This window comes from Procambarus clarkii, chromosome 5 (genome assembly GCF_040958095.1).
Source record: "Procambarus clarkii isolate CNS0578487 chromosome 5, FALCON_Pclarkii_2.0, whole genome shotgun sequence".
Lineage (NCBI taxonomy): Eukaryota > Metazoa > Arthropoda > Malacostraca > Decapoda > Cambaridae > Procambarus > Procambarus clarkii.
Genome location: NC_091154.1, coordinates 58,605,765 through 58,621,042, shown reverse-complemented (window position 1 = coordinate 58,621,042; position 15,278 = coordinate 58,605,765). Strand labels below are relative to the sequence as shown.

At 45.6% G+C, this 15,278-nt stretch overlaps 1 protein-coding gene across 1 annotated transcript in view; it reads right to left on the bottom strand.

Moving 5' to 3' along the window:
* The window catches only part of LOC138351036 (galactoside alpha-(1,2)-fucosyltransferase 2-like), a 423,912-nt gene that overhangs the window by 59,764 nt on the left and 348,870 nt on the right, over positions 1-15,278 (bottom strand). Inside the window, exon 5 of the mRNA XM_069302558.1 lies at positions 11,632-12,107. Coding sequence (XP_069158659.1) covers positions 11,632-12,107 — 476 coding nt within the window. The remainder of the gene's footprint in view (positions 1-11,631; positions 12,108-15,278) is intronic.

The window sequence follows — 15,278 nt, the reverse complement described above, 5'->3', positions numbered from 1 at the left end:
CTAGTTGTGTTTACTAGTTGTGTTTTTGCGGGGGTTGAGCTTTGCTCTTTCGGCCCGCCTCTCAACTGTCAATCAACTGTTTACTAACTACTTTTTTTTTTTTTTTTTCCCACACCACACACACACACCCCAGGAAGCAGCCCGTGACAGCTGACTAACTCCCAGGTACCTATTTACTGCTAGGTAACAGGGGCACTTAGGGTGAAAGAAACTTTGCCCATTTGTTTCTGCCTCGTGCGGGAATGTATGTATGTATGTATGTATGTAATGTAATGTAATGTAATGTATGTATGTATGTATGTATGTATGTATGTATGTATGTAATGTAATGTATGTATGTATGTATGTATGTATGTATGTATGTATGTATGTATGTATGTATGCATGTATGTATGCATGTATGTATGTAATGTAATGTAATGTAATGTATGTATGTATGTATGTATGTATGTATGTATGTATGTATGTAATGTATGTATGTATGTATGTATGTATGTATGTATGTATGTATGTATGTAATGTAATGTATGTATGTATGTATGTATGTATGTATGTATGTATGTATGTATGTGTGTATGTGTGTATGTATGTATGTATGTATGTATGTATGTATGTATGTATGTATGTATGTATGTATGTATGTAATGTAATGTATGTATGTATGTATGTAATGTAATGTATGTATGTATGTATGTATGTAATGTATGTATGTATGTATTGTGACGGTGTTTCCCCCCTTATATTTCTCCCACGCCTGCTGTAAGAGTCATGTCCACTTTACCCGAGCGTTCTCTACGTCGCGGGCATCAGTTTGATATATGTGGGAGAGTGTAGTGTTCTCGAGGTGGCGAGAAATTCGTGAAAGAAAAGTATTTTGGCCTGTGGTATAGGCCCTTTAGGAAGCCAATATGGCGCGGGCTCCTCCGTTTTGCCGCCAAAACTGTGACGTCAGTGGCACCAGATTGGTCACCGACAGCGATGTGGCACAGGGAGCCAATGAAAACCTCCCTTGGCAAATATGACGTCACGAAGGCAGGGGGTCCCGTCATAGCGCCACTGCGGCGCCATCAGTCTGACATGACACGTCATGGTGGACGGATGTGTGAAGGTTGATCCTGTCAATCTGACAGTAATACGCCACTCCTGTGGATCTTACGCGTCACCCGTAGTCTGCAAGTATGCCGGGAGGTCTTCCTTCATTCCATGTGTGGACCGAAGAGGGAATTGACGGAATATTGAGCGTCAAGTGCTCCGGGGTCGGGTGCTGTGCAGGTGAAGTCTAGGCAGTATCGTCTGGGACGTCTGATAGCTTCACAATGTCGGCTTGAATGTCGACGCGTTTTAGTTGGCCAGTCACGACAGATCACGTAGAACAATATTAACTAGTTCTATGATGAGTATCAGGGTAATTCTTGATGACAACTTCACCGTAACGTGTCCCAGACTCTGACACCAAGACCTTGTTGCTCAATTCCGCAACACGAGACTTCACGCCGCACTCAGGCGTCTTGTCCTCCTCAAACCACAATGGCTTCTCCCCCTCACCCACTCGCGTCCCGCATTCGCCACAGAAATTATTTTATCACGAATAATATTATTTCTCGTAATTGTGGCTGAAATGCTTTAATAAAGACTGGGTTGTAATTCTAGGGAGTTAAATATTATTACTTTCTCGTCTTATGGTAGTAAACAAGAAATGGAGAAGATTTTAGTTTTCTCCATGGCATTCACGCGTGACGGTAAATTTATTACTTGATAACAATTGTAACTAAAAACTCTCGATTTGGAATTATTTGGGAGTTATGTTATCCGTAAATAATTATCACACGGAATACTGATGATTTTAGAGAATCACATTCAATTCTCTAACACACTGGATACAAATGTGTTTAATTAGGTAGAATCTGACGCAATACTGGTGCTTGGTTTCGTAAGAATTCCAGTATTCTTATACAGATATAATTATTAGTTCATGTGAACCCTGCTGTTAGTAAATTTTAGTAACTACAGTAATTAGTATATTTTAATACTAGTTTATAATAATAGAATAGTATTGTATTAGTGTTGGAAATTTCCAACATGTATGTATGTAATGTAGGTATGAATGTATGTATGTATGTATGTATGTATGTATGTATGTATGTATGTAATGTATGTATGTATGTATGTATGTATGTATGTATGTATGTATGTATGTATGTAATGTAATGTAATGTATGTATGTATGTATGTATGTACGTATGTAATGTATGTATGTATGTATGTATGTATGTATGTATGTATGTATGTATGTATGTAATGTAATGTATGTATATATGTATGTAATGTAATGTATGTATGTAATGTATGTGTGTATGTGTGTATGTATGTATGTATGTATGTATGTATGTATGTATGTAATGTAATGTATGTATGAATGTATGTATGTATGTAGTGTATGTATGTAATGTATGTATGTATGTATGTATGTATGTATGTATGTATGTATGTATGTAATGTATGTAATGTATGTATGCATGTATGTATGTATGTATGTATGTATGTATGTATGTATGTATGTATGTATGTAATGTAATGTATGTATGTATGTATGTATGTATGTATGTATGTATGTAGGTATGTATGTATGTATGTATGTAATGTAATGTATGTATGTATTGTGACGGTGTTCCCCCCATTATATTTCTCCCACGCCTGCTGTAAGAGTCATGTCCACTTTACCCGAGCGTTCTCTACGTCGCAGGCATCAGTTTGATATATGTGGGAGAGAGTAGTGTTCTCGCCTTGCCGAGAAATTTGTAAAAGAAGAGTATTTTGGCCTGTGGTTTAGGCCCTTTAGGAAGCCAATTTGGCGCTGGCTACTCTGTTTTGCCGCCAAAACTGTGTGACGTCAGTGGCACCAGATTGGTCACCGACAGCGATGTGGCACAGGGAGCAATGAAAACCTCCCATGGCGAATATGACGTCACGAAGGAAGGGAGGTCCGGTCAGAGCGCCACGGCGGCGCCATCAGTCTGACACGACACGTCAAGGTGATCGGATGTGTGAAGATTGATCCTGTCAATCTGACAGTAACACGCCACTCCCGTGGATCTTACGCGTCACCCGTAGTCTGCAAGTACGCCAGAGGTCTTCCTTCATTCCATGTGTGGACCGAAGAGGTAATTGACGGAATATTGAGCATCAAGTGCTCCAGGATCGGGTGCTGTGCAGGTGAAGTCTAGGCAGTATCGTCTGGGACGTCTGATAGCTTCACAGTGACGACGTAGCGGCTGGGCCAATCCACTGGGAAGCAGTGAAGAAGACACTAATCGGGAATCCGAACGACTGCAGCCGAGACGTAGGCAGGCAGCCGTAGCTGGGAGGAGAAGTTGACGGCCAGGATACCGACTCCAACCCTACAAGAAGTCGTGGAGGAGCACGGACCTGCAGTGGAAAGGCACGGAGACGACGTGTTTATGGTGGGACGTTGATTGAGTTCCTGGAGGACACGACAGGGTGTGTGTGGGGGCGTTCCCTACATGAGGCAGGGGCCTGGACCAGGAGCTACAACTCAACTCTCACCGGAGGATAGGTGGAAGTAGGTGATTCTAGTTTCCCTCCCAATTCCCCGTTAGTCAGCTATATTATTTAGCCAGAGTATTTTGTATGTCGTGAGCAAGGCTCACCTATGTCACAGTAAGGCACCAGTGTGCAGAGTGGGACTATATAGAGTACTCACGGAATTTATTACTATTATTGGTGTATGCAGGCACCCGGAGTAATTGATGAATTTACTGTGTTGATAATGTCTTTCATGAGACTTTAATATGGTCAGTTATTGAGAGAGTATATATATATATATATATATATGAATATACCAGTATTTGGTGATAGGCTAAGTGCCCAGTAACTATATTATTAATATTGTTGATGTCTATGATTTATCTATATATATATATATATATATATATATATATATATATATATATATATATATATATATATATATATATATATATATATATATATATATATATATATATATATATATGTCTATGCTTGTGTATTGAATAATCATTCATGGGTGCAGTGATTAATTGTGTTATCGCCCACGAAAGGAATTACTGAGAACTCCAGTGATATATACTTGCATACGTTATCATTAAATGAAGGGCAGTGTGTAATACCATGATAGTGAATTATTGTGTCCATTAATATAGAAATGTTTGATTGAGCTCAAGATCAGTGCAGCGAAGTATTTACGTGCTATTGTCGCAAATATTGTGTGTATGAACTTTTAGTGATCTTTGAGAATTTAAAGAAACAGGCGCCTCACACCAGGCAAACAAGTACACGAACATTCGCGCGGTGGGAGTCGCCCAGCTGATTTTGACATTGACGTGAGGGGGAGCATTGCCGACTTGGCGAGCTCATGATTATATGTGGGAACGAGCGACTTCCGCCTGAAACAGCTGTTTGCTTATTGATATAATCTTGTGATGTCTTTGAATGAGTTTTAAGTAAAATACAAAATACCTTGGTGTTTATATCATCCCCTCCATATTTCTTGTGGTTATATAATACCTGAAAGGAAATAGAGTGATAGAAATAAATACCTGCCTGATATCAGATCTATTGAGTGTGTTCTTGCCACTGCTACCACAATTCAACAAAACCACTGACGTGTTACTGGACACCGAAAACACCAGTTGGCGACCTTGTGGTTAGTAGTAGAACCCATGCCGGGGCGGGCACACAATAGTTAAGAGAACAAGTTGTGTTCCCACTCTTTCTCGATCAGAGGCCGGTTGGGATTGACTGGGATACTCTCCTGGCGTACAGTGGCGCCGCGAGGATAGAGTGAAGACCCGCAGGGCCATGGTGAGTGACCTTGAGTATACTGTTACTCGCCCCCCCTCTTATGGTGGTGAACCCCGACAGTATGTATGAATGTAATGTATGTATGTATGTAATGTAATGTATGTATGTACTCACCTAATTGTGCTTGCGGGGGTTGAGCTTTGGCTCTTTGGTCCCGCCTCTCAACTGTCAATCAACTGGTGTACAGATTCCTGAGCCTACTGGACTCTATCATATCTACATTTGAAACTGTGTATGGAGTCAGCCTCCACCACATCACTTCCTAATGCATTCCATTTATTAACTACTCTGACACTGAAAAAATTCTTTCTAACGTCTCTGTGGCTCATCTGGGTACTAAGTTTCCACCTGTGTCCCCTTGTTCGTGTCCCACCCGTGCTGAAGAGTTTGTCTTTGTCCACCCTGTCAATTCCCCTGAGAATTTTGTAGGTGGTTATCATGTCTCCCCTTACTCTTCTGTTTTCCAGGGATGTGAGGTTCAGCTCCTTTAGCCTTTCCTCGTAGCTCAATCCTCTCAGTTCCGGGACGAGCCTCGTGGCATACCGCTGAATCTTCCCTAACTTTGTCTTGTGTTTAACTAGGTATGGACTCCAGGCTGGAGCTGCATACTCCAGGATTGGTCTTACATAAGTGGTATACAGGGTTCTGAAAGATTCCTTACACAAGTTTCTGAAGGCAGTTCTTATGTTGGCCAGTCTAGCATATGCCGCTGATGATATTCTTTTGATGTGGGCCTCTGAAGACAGGTTCGGTGTGATATCAACCCCCAGATCCTTCTCTCTATTTGATTCTTGCAGGATTTCCCCTCCCAGATGATACCTTGTGTTCAGCCTCCTGCTCCCTTCGCCTAATTTCATCACCTTACACTTTCCAGAGTTGAACTTCAGCAGCCATTTTCTAGACCATTCCTCCAGTTTATCCAGGTCATCCTGTAGTCTCTGTCTATCTTCATCCGTCTTGATTCTTCTCATAATTTTTGCATCATCAGCAAACATCGAGAGGAATGAGTCTATACCCTCTGGAAGATCGTTCACATATATTAGAAACAGGATGGGTCCAAGTACTGAGCCCTGTGGGACTCCGCTGGTGACATCTCGCCACTCTGATGTCTCCCCCCTCACCGTTACTCACTGTTTCCTGTTGCTTAAGTACTCCCTTATCCACTGGAGCACCTTCCCTTTTACTCCTGCCTGTTGCTCCAACTTTTTTAACAGCCTTTTATGGGGTACTGTGTCAAAGGCTTTTTGGCAATCCAGGAAAATGCAGTCGGCCCACCCTTCTCTGTCCTGCCTAATTTTCGTTGCCTGGTCATAAAATTCTACTAAACCTGTGAGGCACGATTTACCATCTCTGAACCCATGTTGGTGGTGCGTTACAAAGTTATTTCCCTCCAGATGCTCTACGAGCCTTTTCCTCACGATCTTCTCCAGCACCTTGCATGGTATACAAGTTAAGGAAACTGGCCTGTAATTCAGTGCCTCTTGCCTGTCACCCTTTTTGTATATTGGGACCACGTTAGCTGTCTTCCAACTTTCTGGTAAGTCTCCTGTTTCCAGTGACCTGTTATACACCATAGAGAGTGGCACACTTAGTGCTTCTGCACCTTCCTTTAGTATCCATGGTGAGATTCTATCAGGCCCAACAGCCTTTGTCACATCTAGCTCCAGCAGACACCTTTTGACCTCATCACTGGTGAGGTCAAATTCCTCCAAAGTTGCTTGGTTTGCCGCCTCCTCATTTAGTGCAGGGGCTTCTCCTTGTTCTATTGTGAAGACCTCCTGGAATCTCTTGTTGAGTTCTTCACACACCTCCTTGTCATTCTCTGTGTATCTGTTCTCCCCTTTCCGCAGCTTCATCACTTGTTCCTTCACTGCTGTTTTCCTCCTGATATGGCTGTGGAGCAGCTTTGGTTGGGTCTTGGCTTTACTCGCGATGTCATTTTCAAACTGTCTCTCTGCTTCCCTCCTCACTCTGATGTACTCATTTCTGGCCCTCTGGTATCTCTCCCTGCTCTCTGGTGTTCTGTTATTTCTGTAGTTTCTCCATGTTCTTTTACTCAGTTGTTTCGCTACCTTACATTCCTGGTTGAACCATGGGTTTTTCTGTTGTTTTTCGTTTTTCTCCTTTTGGACGGGGATAAACCTGTCTGCAGCTTCCTGGCACTTTTGGGTGACAATATCCATCATGACCTGCACATTCTTGTCTCTAAGTTCTGTTTCCCATGGTATTCCCCTGAGGAAGTTCCTCATCTCGTCATATTTTCCTCTTCGGTAATTCAGTCTTTTCCCCTCCACTCCCATCCTTGGATAGGTTATCCCTACCTCCACCAAGTACTCAAAGGTCAGTACACTGTGGTCACTCATTCCAATGGGGGCTTCAACTTTGACTTCCCCTATTTCTGACTCATTCAGGGTGAATATTAAGTCGAGTCTAGCTGGTTCATCATTGCCTCTCATTCTTGTGGGTTCCTTGACATGCTGGCTCAGAAAATTCCTTGTTGCCACTTCCAAGAGTTTAGCTCGCCACGTATCTGCACCACCATGTGGGTCCCCATTCTCCCAGTCTATCTTTCCATGGTTGAAATCACCCATGATTAAGAGTCTTGAGCCATTCCTGCTGGCAACTGAAGCTGCTCTCTCTATTATATTAATGGTTGCCATGTTGTTCCTATCAAACTTCTGTCTAGGTCTTCTGTCATTTAGGGGAGGGTTGTAAATGACTGTCACTATTATCTTAGGTCCACCCATTGTTATAGTTCCTGTTATGTAATCTCTGAATCCGTCACAGCCCGGAATTTCCATCTCATCAAAACTCCAGTCCTTCCTTATCAGCAGGGCCACTCCTCCACCTCCTCTCCCTTCCCTCTCTTTCCTTACTATATAGTAGTCCTTTGGAAACACAGCATCTGTTATGACTCCTGACAATTTTGTTTCCGTTAGTCCTATTACATCAGGGTATTCTTCTTGCACCCTTTCTGCCAGTTCACTTGCTTTATTGGTAATCCCATCAATGTTTGAGAACATTACCTTGAAGCTCACTTTCTTATATCCAATTTCACCCACACTCCCTACAAGTGTAGGAGGTTGTTCTATGGTCATTGCTACTTGGGTAGGCTCCTCCTCCTGTGAGGTAGTTGCCAGGGGTTCAGGGGGAGGTGGAGTGGGGGGTGGAGGGCTTAGGTCTTCCTCAGGCCTGCTTGGGGCAGGAAGAAGTCCTGGGGGTGAGGGAGCAGGGGTTGCTTGGGGAGAGGGCACGCCCTCCTGCGGTGTAGTTGACAGGGGTTTGGAGGGAGGTGGAGTGGGGGATAGAGGGCTTTGGTCTTGCTCAGGCCTGCTTGGGGCAGGGAGAAGACCAGGGGCTGGGAAAGCAGGGGCTACTTGGGGTAAGGGGAGGGGGAGGATTTGGGTTTCATGATGGGCATTATGCAGGAGCAAGGAAGGGTTTGTGCTGGGGGGTAGGGAGGGCCCTATTGGGTGGTGGACTGGGGTGTTGCATTCCCCCCTGGGGTTCCTGGGTTGCTGGATTGGGGTTCCCCACTTCCCTCTGGGATTGCTGGGTTGGAGGCTGAGGTTCCCTGGCTCTCTTCCCTCTCCTTGCGCCTTTTCCTTGCATCTGCTGCCCTTACTATCTCGTCTCTGGTCATGTCCCTCTGAACATATACCTCTTTGTAGTTCCTTGCATGCCTCAGTTTGCTCTTCCTTACTAGAATGTCCTCTTTGATGTCCTCGCTCTTGAATACTACCTTGATCAATCTTTTTTTCTCTCTGTTGTACTGGCCAATCCGAAAAAACTGTTCTATGTCTCGTTCAGCCCCTTCCATTCCTATCTCCTTTAATATCCCTGCCACTGCAGCTTTGTCTTTAGTCCTCGTTTCCTCCCTTGTGGAGCCCTCTTGTTCCTCGACACCTACCACTACTACAGCTCTTTTCCTTTCCATTAGCTGGCTTGTGCATCTAGCTGCCTCCTGTGAGGTTACTGCTTTCATTACAACTTCCTTGACTGTGGACATTGCTCCTGGGCTCTTGAGCATTTCAGCAAAGGTTTCAATGTATGTATGTATGTATGCACCTCCCTGACCACAGCCTCGACTGACCTCATTTCCCTCCCTGAGAAGGGCAGGAGGGAGAAGAGGAGGTGAAGTAATAATCTGATAACGCTGAGGTGTTCGGACCTGAGGTGTTCGGACCACCACAGTGGTGGTCAAGCTGAGGTGTTCGGACCACCACAGTGGTGGTCAAGCTGAGGTGTTCGGACCACCACAGTGGTGGTCAAGCTGAGGTGTTCGGACCACCACAGAGGTGGTCAAGCTGAGGTGTTCGGACCACCACAGAGGTGGTCAAGTGTTCGGACCACCACAGAGGTGGTCAAGCTGAGGTGTTCGGACCACCACAGTGGTGGTCAAGCTGAGGTGTTCGGACCACCACAGTGGTGGTCAAGCTGAGGTGTTCGGACCACCACGGAGGTGGTCAAGCTGAGGTGTTCGGACCACCACAGAGGTGGTCAAGTGTTCGGACCACCACAGAGGTGGTCAAGCTAAAGTGTTCGGACCACCACAGAGGTGGTCAAGCTGAGGTGTTCGGACCACCACAGTGGTGGTCAAGCTGAGGTGTTCGGACCGCCACAGTGGTGGTCAAGCTGAGGTGTTCGGACCACCACAGAGGTGGTCAAGCTGAGGTGTTCGGACTACCACAGAGGTGGTCAAGTGTTCGGACCACCACAGAGGTGGTCAAGCTGAGGTGTTCGAACCACCACAGAGGTGGTCAAGCTGAGGTGTTCGGACCACCACAGTGGTGGTCAAGCTGAGGTGTTCGGACCACCACAGTGGTGGTCAAGCTGAGGTGTTCGGACCACCACAGAGGTGGTCAAGCTGAGGTGTTCGGACCACCACAGAGGTGGTCAAGTGTTCGGACCACCACAGAGGTGGTCAGGCTGAGGTGTTCGGACCACCACAGAGGTGGTCAAGCTGAGGTGTTCGGACCACCACAGTGGTGGTCAAGCTGAGGTGTTCGGACCACCACAGTGGTGGTCAAGCTGAGGTGTTCGGACCACCACAGTGGTGGTCAAGCTGAGGTGTTCGGACCACCACAGAGGTGGTCAAGCTGAGGTGTGCGGACCACCACAGAGGTGGTCAAGTGTTCGGACCACCACAGAGGTGGTCAAGCTGAGGTGTTCGGACCACCACATAGGAGGTCAAGCTGAGGTGTTCGGACCACCACAGTGGTGGTTAAGCTGAGGTGTTCGGACCACCACAGTGGTGGTCAAGCTGAGGTGTTCGGACCACCACAGAGGTGGTCAAGCTGAGGTGTTCGGACCACCACAGAGGTGGTCAAGTGTTCGGACCACCACAGAGGTGGTCAAGCTGAGGTGTTCGGACCACCACAGAGGTGGTCAAGTGTTCGGACCACCACAGAGGTGGTCAAGCTACACTCAACAGGTCATCACACGACAGGTCATCACACTGCTACACTCAACAGGTCATCACACTGCTACACTCAACAGGTCATCACACGCTACACTCAACAGGTCATCACACGACAGGTCATCACACTGCTACACTCAACAGGTTATCACACTGCTACACACGACAGGTCATCACACTGCTACACACGACAGGTCATCACACTGCTACACACGACAGGTCATCACACTGCTACACACGACAGGTCATCACACGCTACACTCAACAGGTCATCACACGACAGGTCATCACACTGCTACACACGACAGGTCATCACACGCTACACACAACAGGTCATCACACAACAGGTCATCACACTGCTACACACAACAGGTCATCACACGCTACACACGACAGGTCATCACACTGCTACACACAACAGGTCATCACACGCTACACACAACAGGTCATCACACGACAGGTCATCACACTGCTACACACGACAGGTCATCACACTGCTACACACAACAGGTCATCACACGCTACACACAACAGGTCATCACACGCTACACACAACAGGTCATCACACGACAGGTCATCACACTGCTACACACGACAGGTCATCACACTGCTACACACAACAGGTCATCACACGCTACACTCAACAGGTCATCACACGACAGGTCATCACACTGCTACACACGACAGGTCATCACACTGCTACACACGACAGGTCATCACACTGCTGCACTCAACAGGTCATCACACGCTACACACAACAGGTCATCACACGACAGGTCATCACACTGCTACACACGACAGGTCATCACACTGCTACACACAACAGGTCATCACACGCTACACACAACAGGTCATCACACGCTACACACAACAGGTCATCACACGACAGGTCATCACACTGCTACACACGACAGGTCATCACACTGCTACACACGACAGGTCATCACACTGCTACACTCAACAGGTCATCACACGCTACACACAACAGGTCATCACACGACAGGTCATCACACTGCTACACTCAACAGGTCATCACACGCTACACACAACAGGTCATCACACGACAGGTCATCACACTGCTACACACAACAGGTCATCACACGCTACACACAACAGGTCATCACACAACAGGTCATCACACTGCTACACACGACAGGTCATCACACTGCTACACACGACAGGTCATCACACTGCTACAGTCAACAGGTCATCACACGACAGGTCATCACACTGCTACACACAACAGGTCATCACACTGCTACACACAACAGGTCATCACACAACAGGTCATCACACTGCTACACACAACAGGTCATCACACAGTGAAACAACTCAACGTCTCCCCTCACCTGTTCCTGAAGAAGTTAAACGCCCGTTGATAATACACATCTTTGACAGGACTTTGCTTGTAGTAGTTTTTGACGTGAGCGAGGTAGTCGGTCCTGCGGACGTGGACGGTGACTATGGTGGCGTCCCTCAGGGCCGTGTTCAGTGCTTGTAGAGCGGCAGCCACCTGGACCTTAGCTTTACGCAGAACCCGCTGGTTGAAGGTGAACTCCTGGCGAAAGTGATCTCTCATGGTGATGAGAATGTGAGAAGGACAGGGGAAGTCTTTGACGTAGACAGACTGCTGGAGCGGGTACGGGTAGAGCTGGGTGTCGTCGAGCGCTCTGCTGTCTGCGCTCTTGGCAAACAGCTTCATGTACAACTTTGCGAATGATTCGCTGTGAGTGACGCGAGGATAGCACTCCCCGGTGGCGACGGGTAGACTCAGCTTGGGGAAGATCGCCACCAATGTATCACTCATGCCTTGAGCAATGGCCACCTGGAGGGAAGACACATACACACACACGTCAGAGTATTGGATTGGCTGCTGTGTCACACTCACTCAATGTTCACTGTTCCCGTCAGCAGTGATGGGACACACATTTAGACGTATAGAGCAGTGTTCACTGTCCCCGTCCCCACGGATGGGACACACACATTTAGACGTATGGAGCAGTGTTCACTGTCCACGTCCCCACGGATGGGACACACACATTTAGACGTATGGAGCAGTGTTCACTGTCCACGTCCCCACTGATGGGAAACACACATATTCCATATTCGTACGTAATAGGTATTAAACCATATATAAATGAGAGTAAAATCTCTCTGGATCACAATAACTATATATCTTTAGAGATGTTTCTGTTAAATATAATGTATTGAATATAAGAGGCCTATGGCAAGTTCACCTCCAGTAGGTCAATATGGAGGGCCTATAATTTTTATAATTTGATTCGTTTTGTTGAATTAAACCCGACTGTTGAAAGTCATATGTAGCCTTAGGCTATTTCTTCCAATGACCCAACAGCAACTTACTGTCAACAAGTTACTGTCATAAAATGGGGCTCGTGTTCTCTCAAATAAGTGAATTGTGTCAATGAAAACGAACTCCTGGTCTGTGTGTGGGAACCGACCTGTGAGATTTATATTTATTTAATTTATATGAATTTATATTTACGTTAATTTATATACTTCGATAGCAATTTGTATAATGATAAGTGGACTGTATTTCTGCAATAATCTCTTAATCTCACAAATCGATCCTCTACACATTAGGGGGGTTTATTAAATTTATATATGCAGCCAATCAAACTACAGTAATAGACTACATACATTGAAGAGGTTCCTTATCTTATAGTACAGCAGGTTAGTCCACCAGGTATAACTAGGGTGTAGACACCAAATTATCCTCTTTGAGGTAGCTTCCATCACCCAGTAACTGGTGCACAAAGTCCTTGCTTCCTCGTCTTGACCTGTCAAAAGGGCGCTAGCTGTAAAGCCAGAATCCTATATATGACAAGTTATATCAGAGAAAACACTATACATGGAACAATAAAGACCTGGCTTAATTACCTTTAGTTTGAGGCGATTTCGCGTTCTAACCGGGTCACCCTATATCCTGACATTAATGGCCATAAATGAATGATAAACGGGTTTCGGATAGACACTTAACTTGAATTTGTAGACAGCGTGTTGATAATGGTACACCTTTGGTTTCCATAACACTACGTCCAAGTAAAATTAACAGGAGCCGAATTTGCTCCCGTGAGCCTCTGGTCTAGTACAAACAATGGCTGCGACTAACACTCCATACTATTGACGCCTGGCCGACATTGTCCAGATATGATAGGAGCCGAATTTGCTCCACACGTCTCGGAGGTGACACAACAATGGCTCCCTCCTTCCTCACCCTGACGCCTGGCTTACATTGTCCAGATTTCAGAAAGTGATAGAAGGGTCACATTTACTCTACTTTAATATTGATAATTAAGTTAATTTATATAAGATGTTTTTATGATGGTAAAGTCCAAAGACTAATGTATTTAAGAATAATTCCCACCATAATAGGTGGTGAATTATAATAGTGTGTGGTGATGATATCCCGTTTTCTTTAGACGGTAATTCCACTACAAGTTACGTTTTCTATGGGTAACTTGTTTATACAATACAGCTATTATCTGTATGATATTATTATTAAATGGTGTCGGATTTTCCGACACTGTGGGTGCCGAGTTGGTGTTGGGTCATTGGAAGAAATAGCCTACAGCAACCAATGACTTTTAACAGTCGGTTAGCCATTTGATCAGGGTACTGGACTTGTCAGTGTGTTCACTACACCTGTCAGTCTAACGTTTGAACCTTTCACGAGTGGAGTCGCTTTTGGTTCATGCAAGTTATATATATATATATATATATATATATATAGACCCCAGAAGTGACTCGAACCCATACTCCCAGAAGCAACGCATCTGGTATGTACAAGACGCCTTAATCCACTTGACCATCACGACCGGACATAATGAGGTGATAGCCGAGGCTATTTGAACCACCCCACCGCCGGCACTCGGATAGTTATCTTGGGCATAGCATTTTACCAAATCACCTCATTCTTTGGGGCAACACGTGAGGAACACAAATGCGAACAAGCCTGAATGGTCCCCAGGACATATGCAACTGAAAACTCACACCCCAGAAGTGACTCGAACCCATACTCCCAGAAGCAACGCATCTGGTATGTACAAGACGCCTTAATCCACTTGACCATGGTTCGAGTCACTTCTGGGGTGTGAGTTTTCAGTTGCATATGTCCTGGGGACCATTCAGGCTTGTTCGCATTTGTGTTCCTCACGTGTTGCCCCAAAGAATGAGGTGATTTGGTAAAATGCTATGCCCAAGATAACTATCCGAGTGCCGGCGGTGGGGTGGTTCAAATAGCCTCGGCTATCACCTCATTATGTCCGGTCGTGATGGTCAAGTGGATTAAGGCGTCTTGTACATACCAGATGCGTTGCTTCTGGGAGTATGGGTTCGAGTCACTTCTGGGGTGTGAGTTTTCAGTTGCATATGTCCTGGGGACCATTCAGGCTTGTTCGCATTTGTGTTCCTCACGTGTTGCCCCAAAGAATGAGGTGATTTGGTAAAATGCTATGCCCAAGATAACTATCCGAGTGCCGGCGGTGGGGTGGTTCAAATAGCCTCGGCTATCACCTCATTATGTCCGGTCGTGATGGTCAAGTGGATTAAGGCGTCTTGTACATACCAGATGCGTTGCTTCTGGGAGTATGGGTTCGAGTCACTTCTGGGGTGTGAGTTTTCAGTTGCATATGTCCTGGGGACCATTCAGGCTTGTTCGCATTTGTGTTCCTCACGTGTTGCCCCAAAGAATGAGGTGATTTGGTAAAATGCTATGCCCAAGATAACTATCCGAGTGCCGGCGGTGGGGTGGTTCAAATAGCCTCGGCTATCACCTCATTATGTCCGGTCGTGATGGTCAAGTGGATTAAGGCGTCTTGTACATACCAGATGCGTTGCTTCTGGGAGTATGGGTTCGAGTCACTTCTGGGGTGTGAGTTTTCAGTTGCATATGTCCTGGGGACCATTCAGGCTTGTTCGCATTTGTGTTCCTCACGTGTTGCCCCAAAGAATGAGGTGATTTGGTAAAATGCTA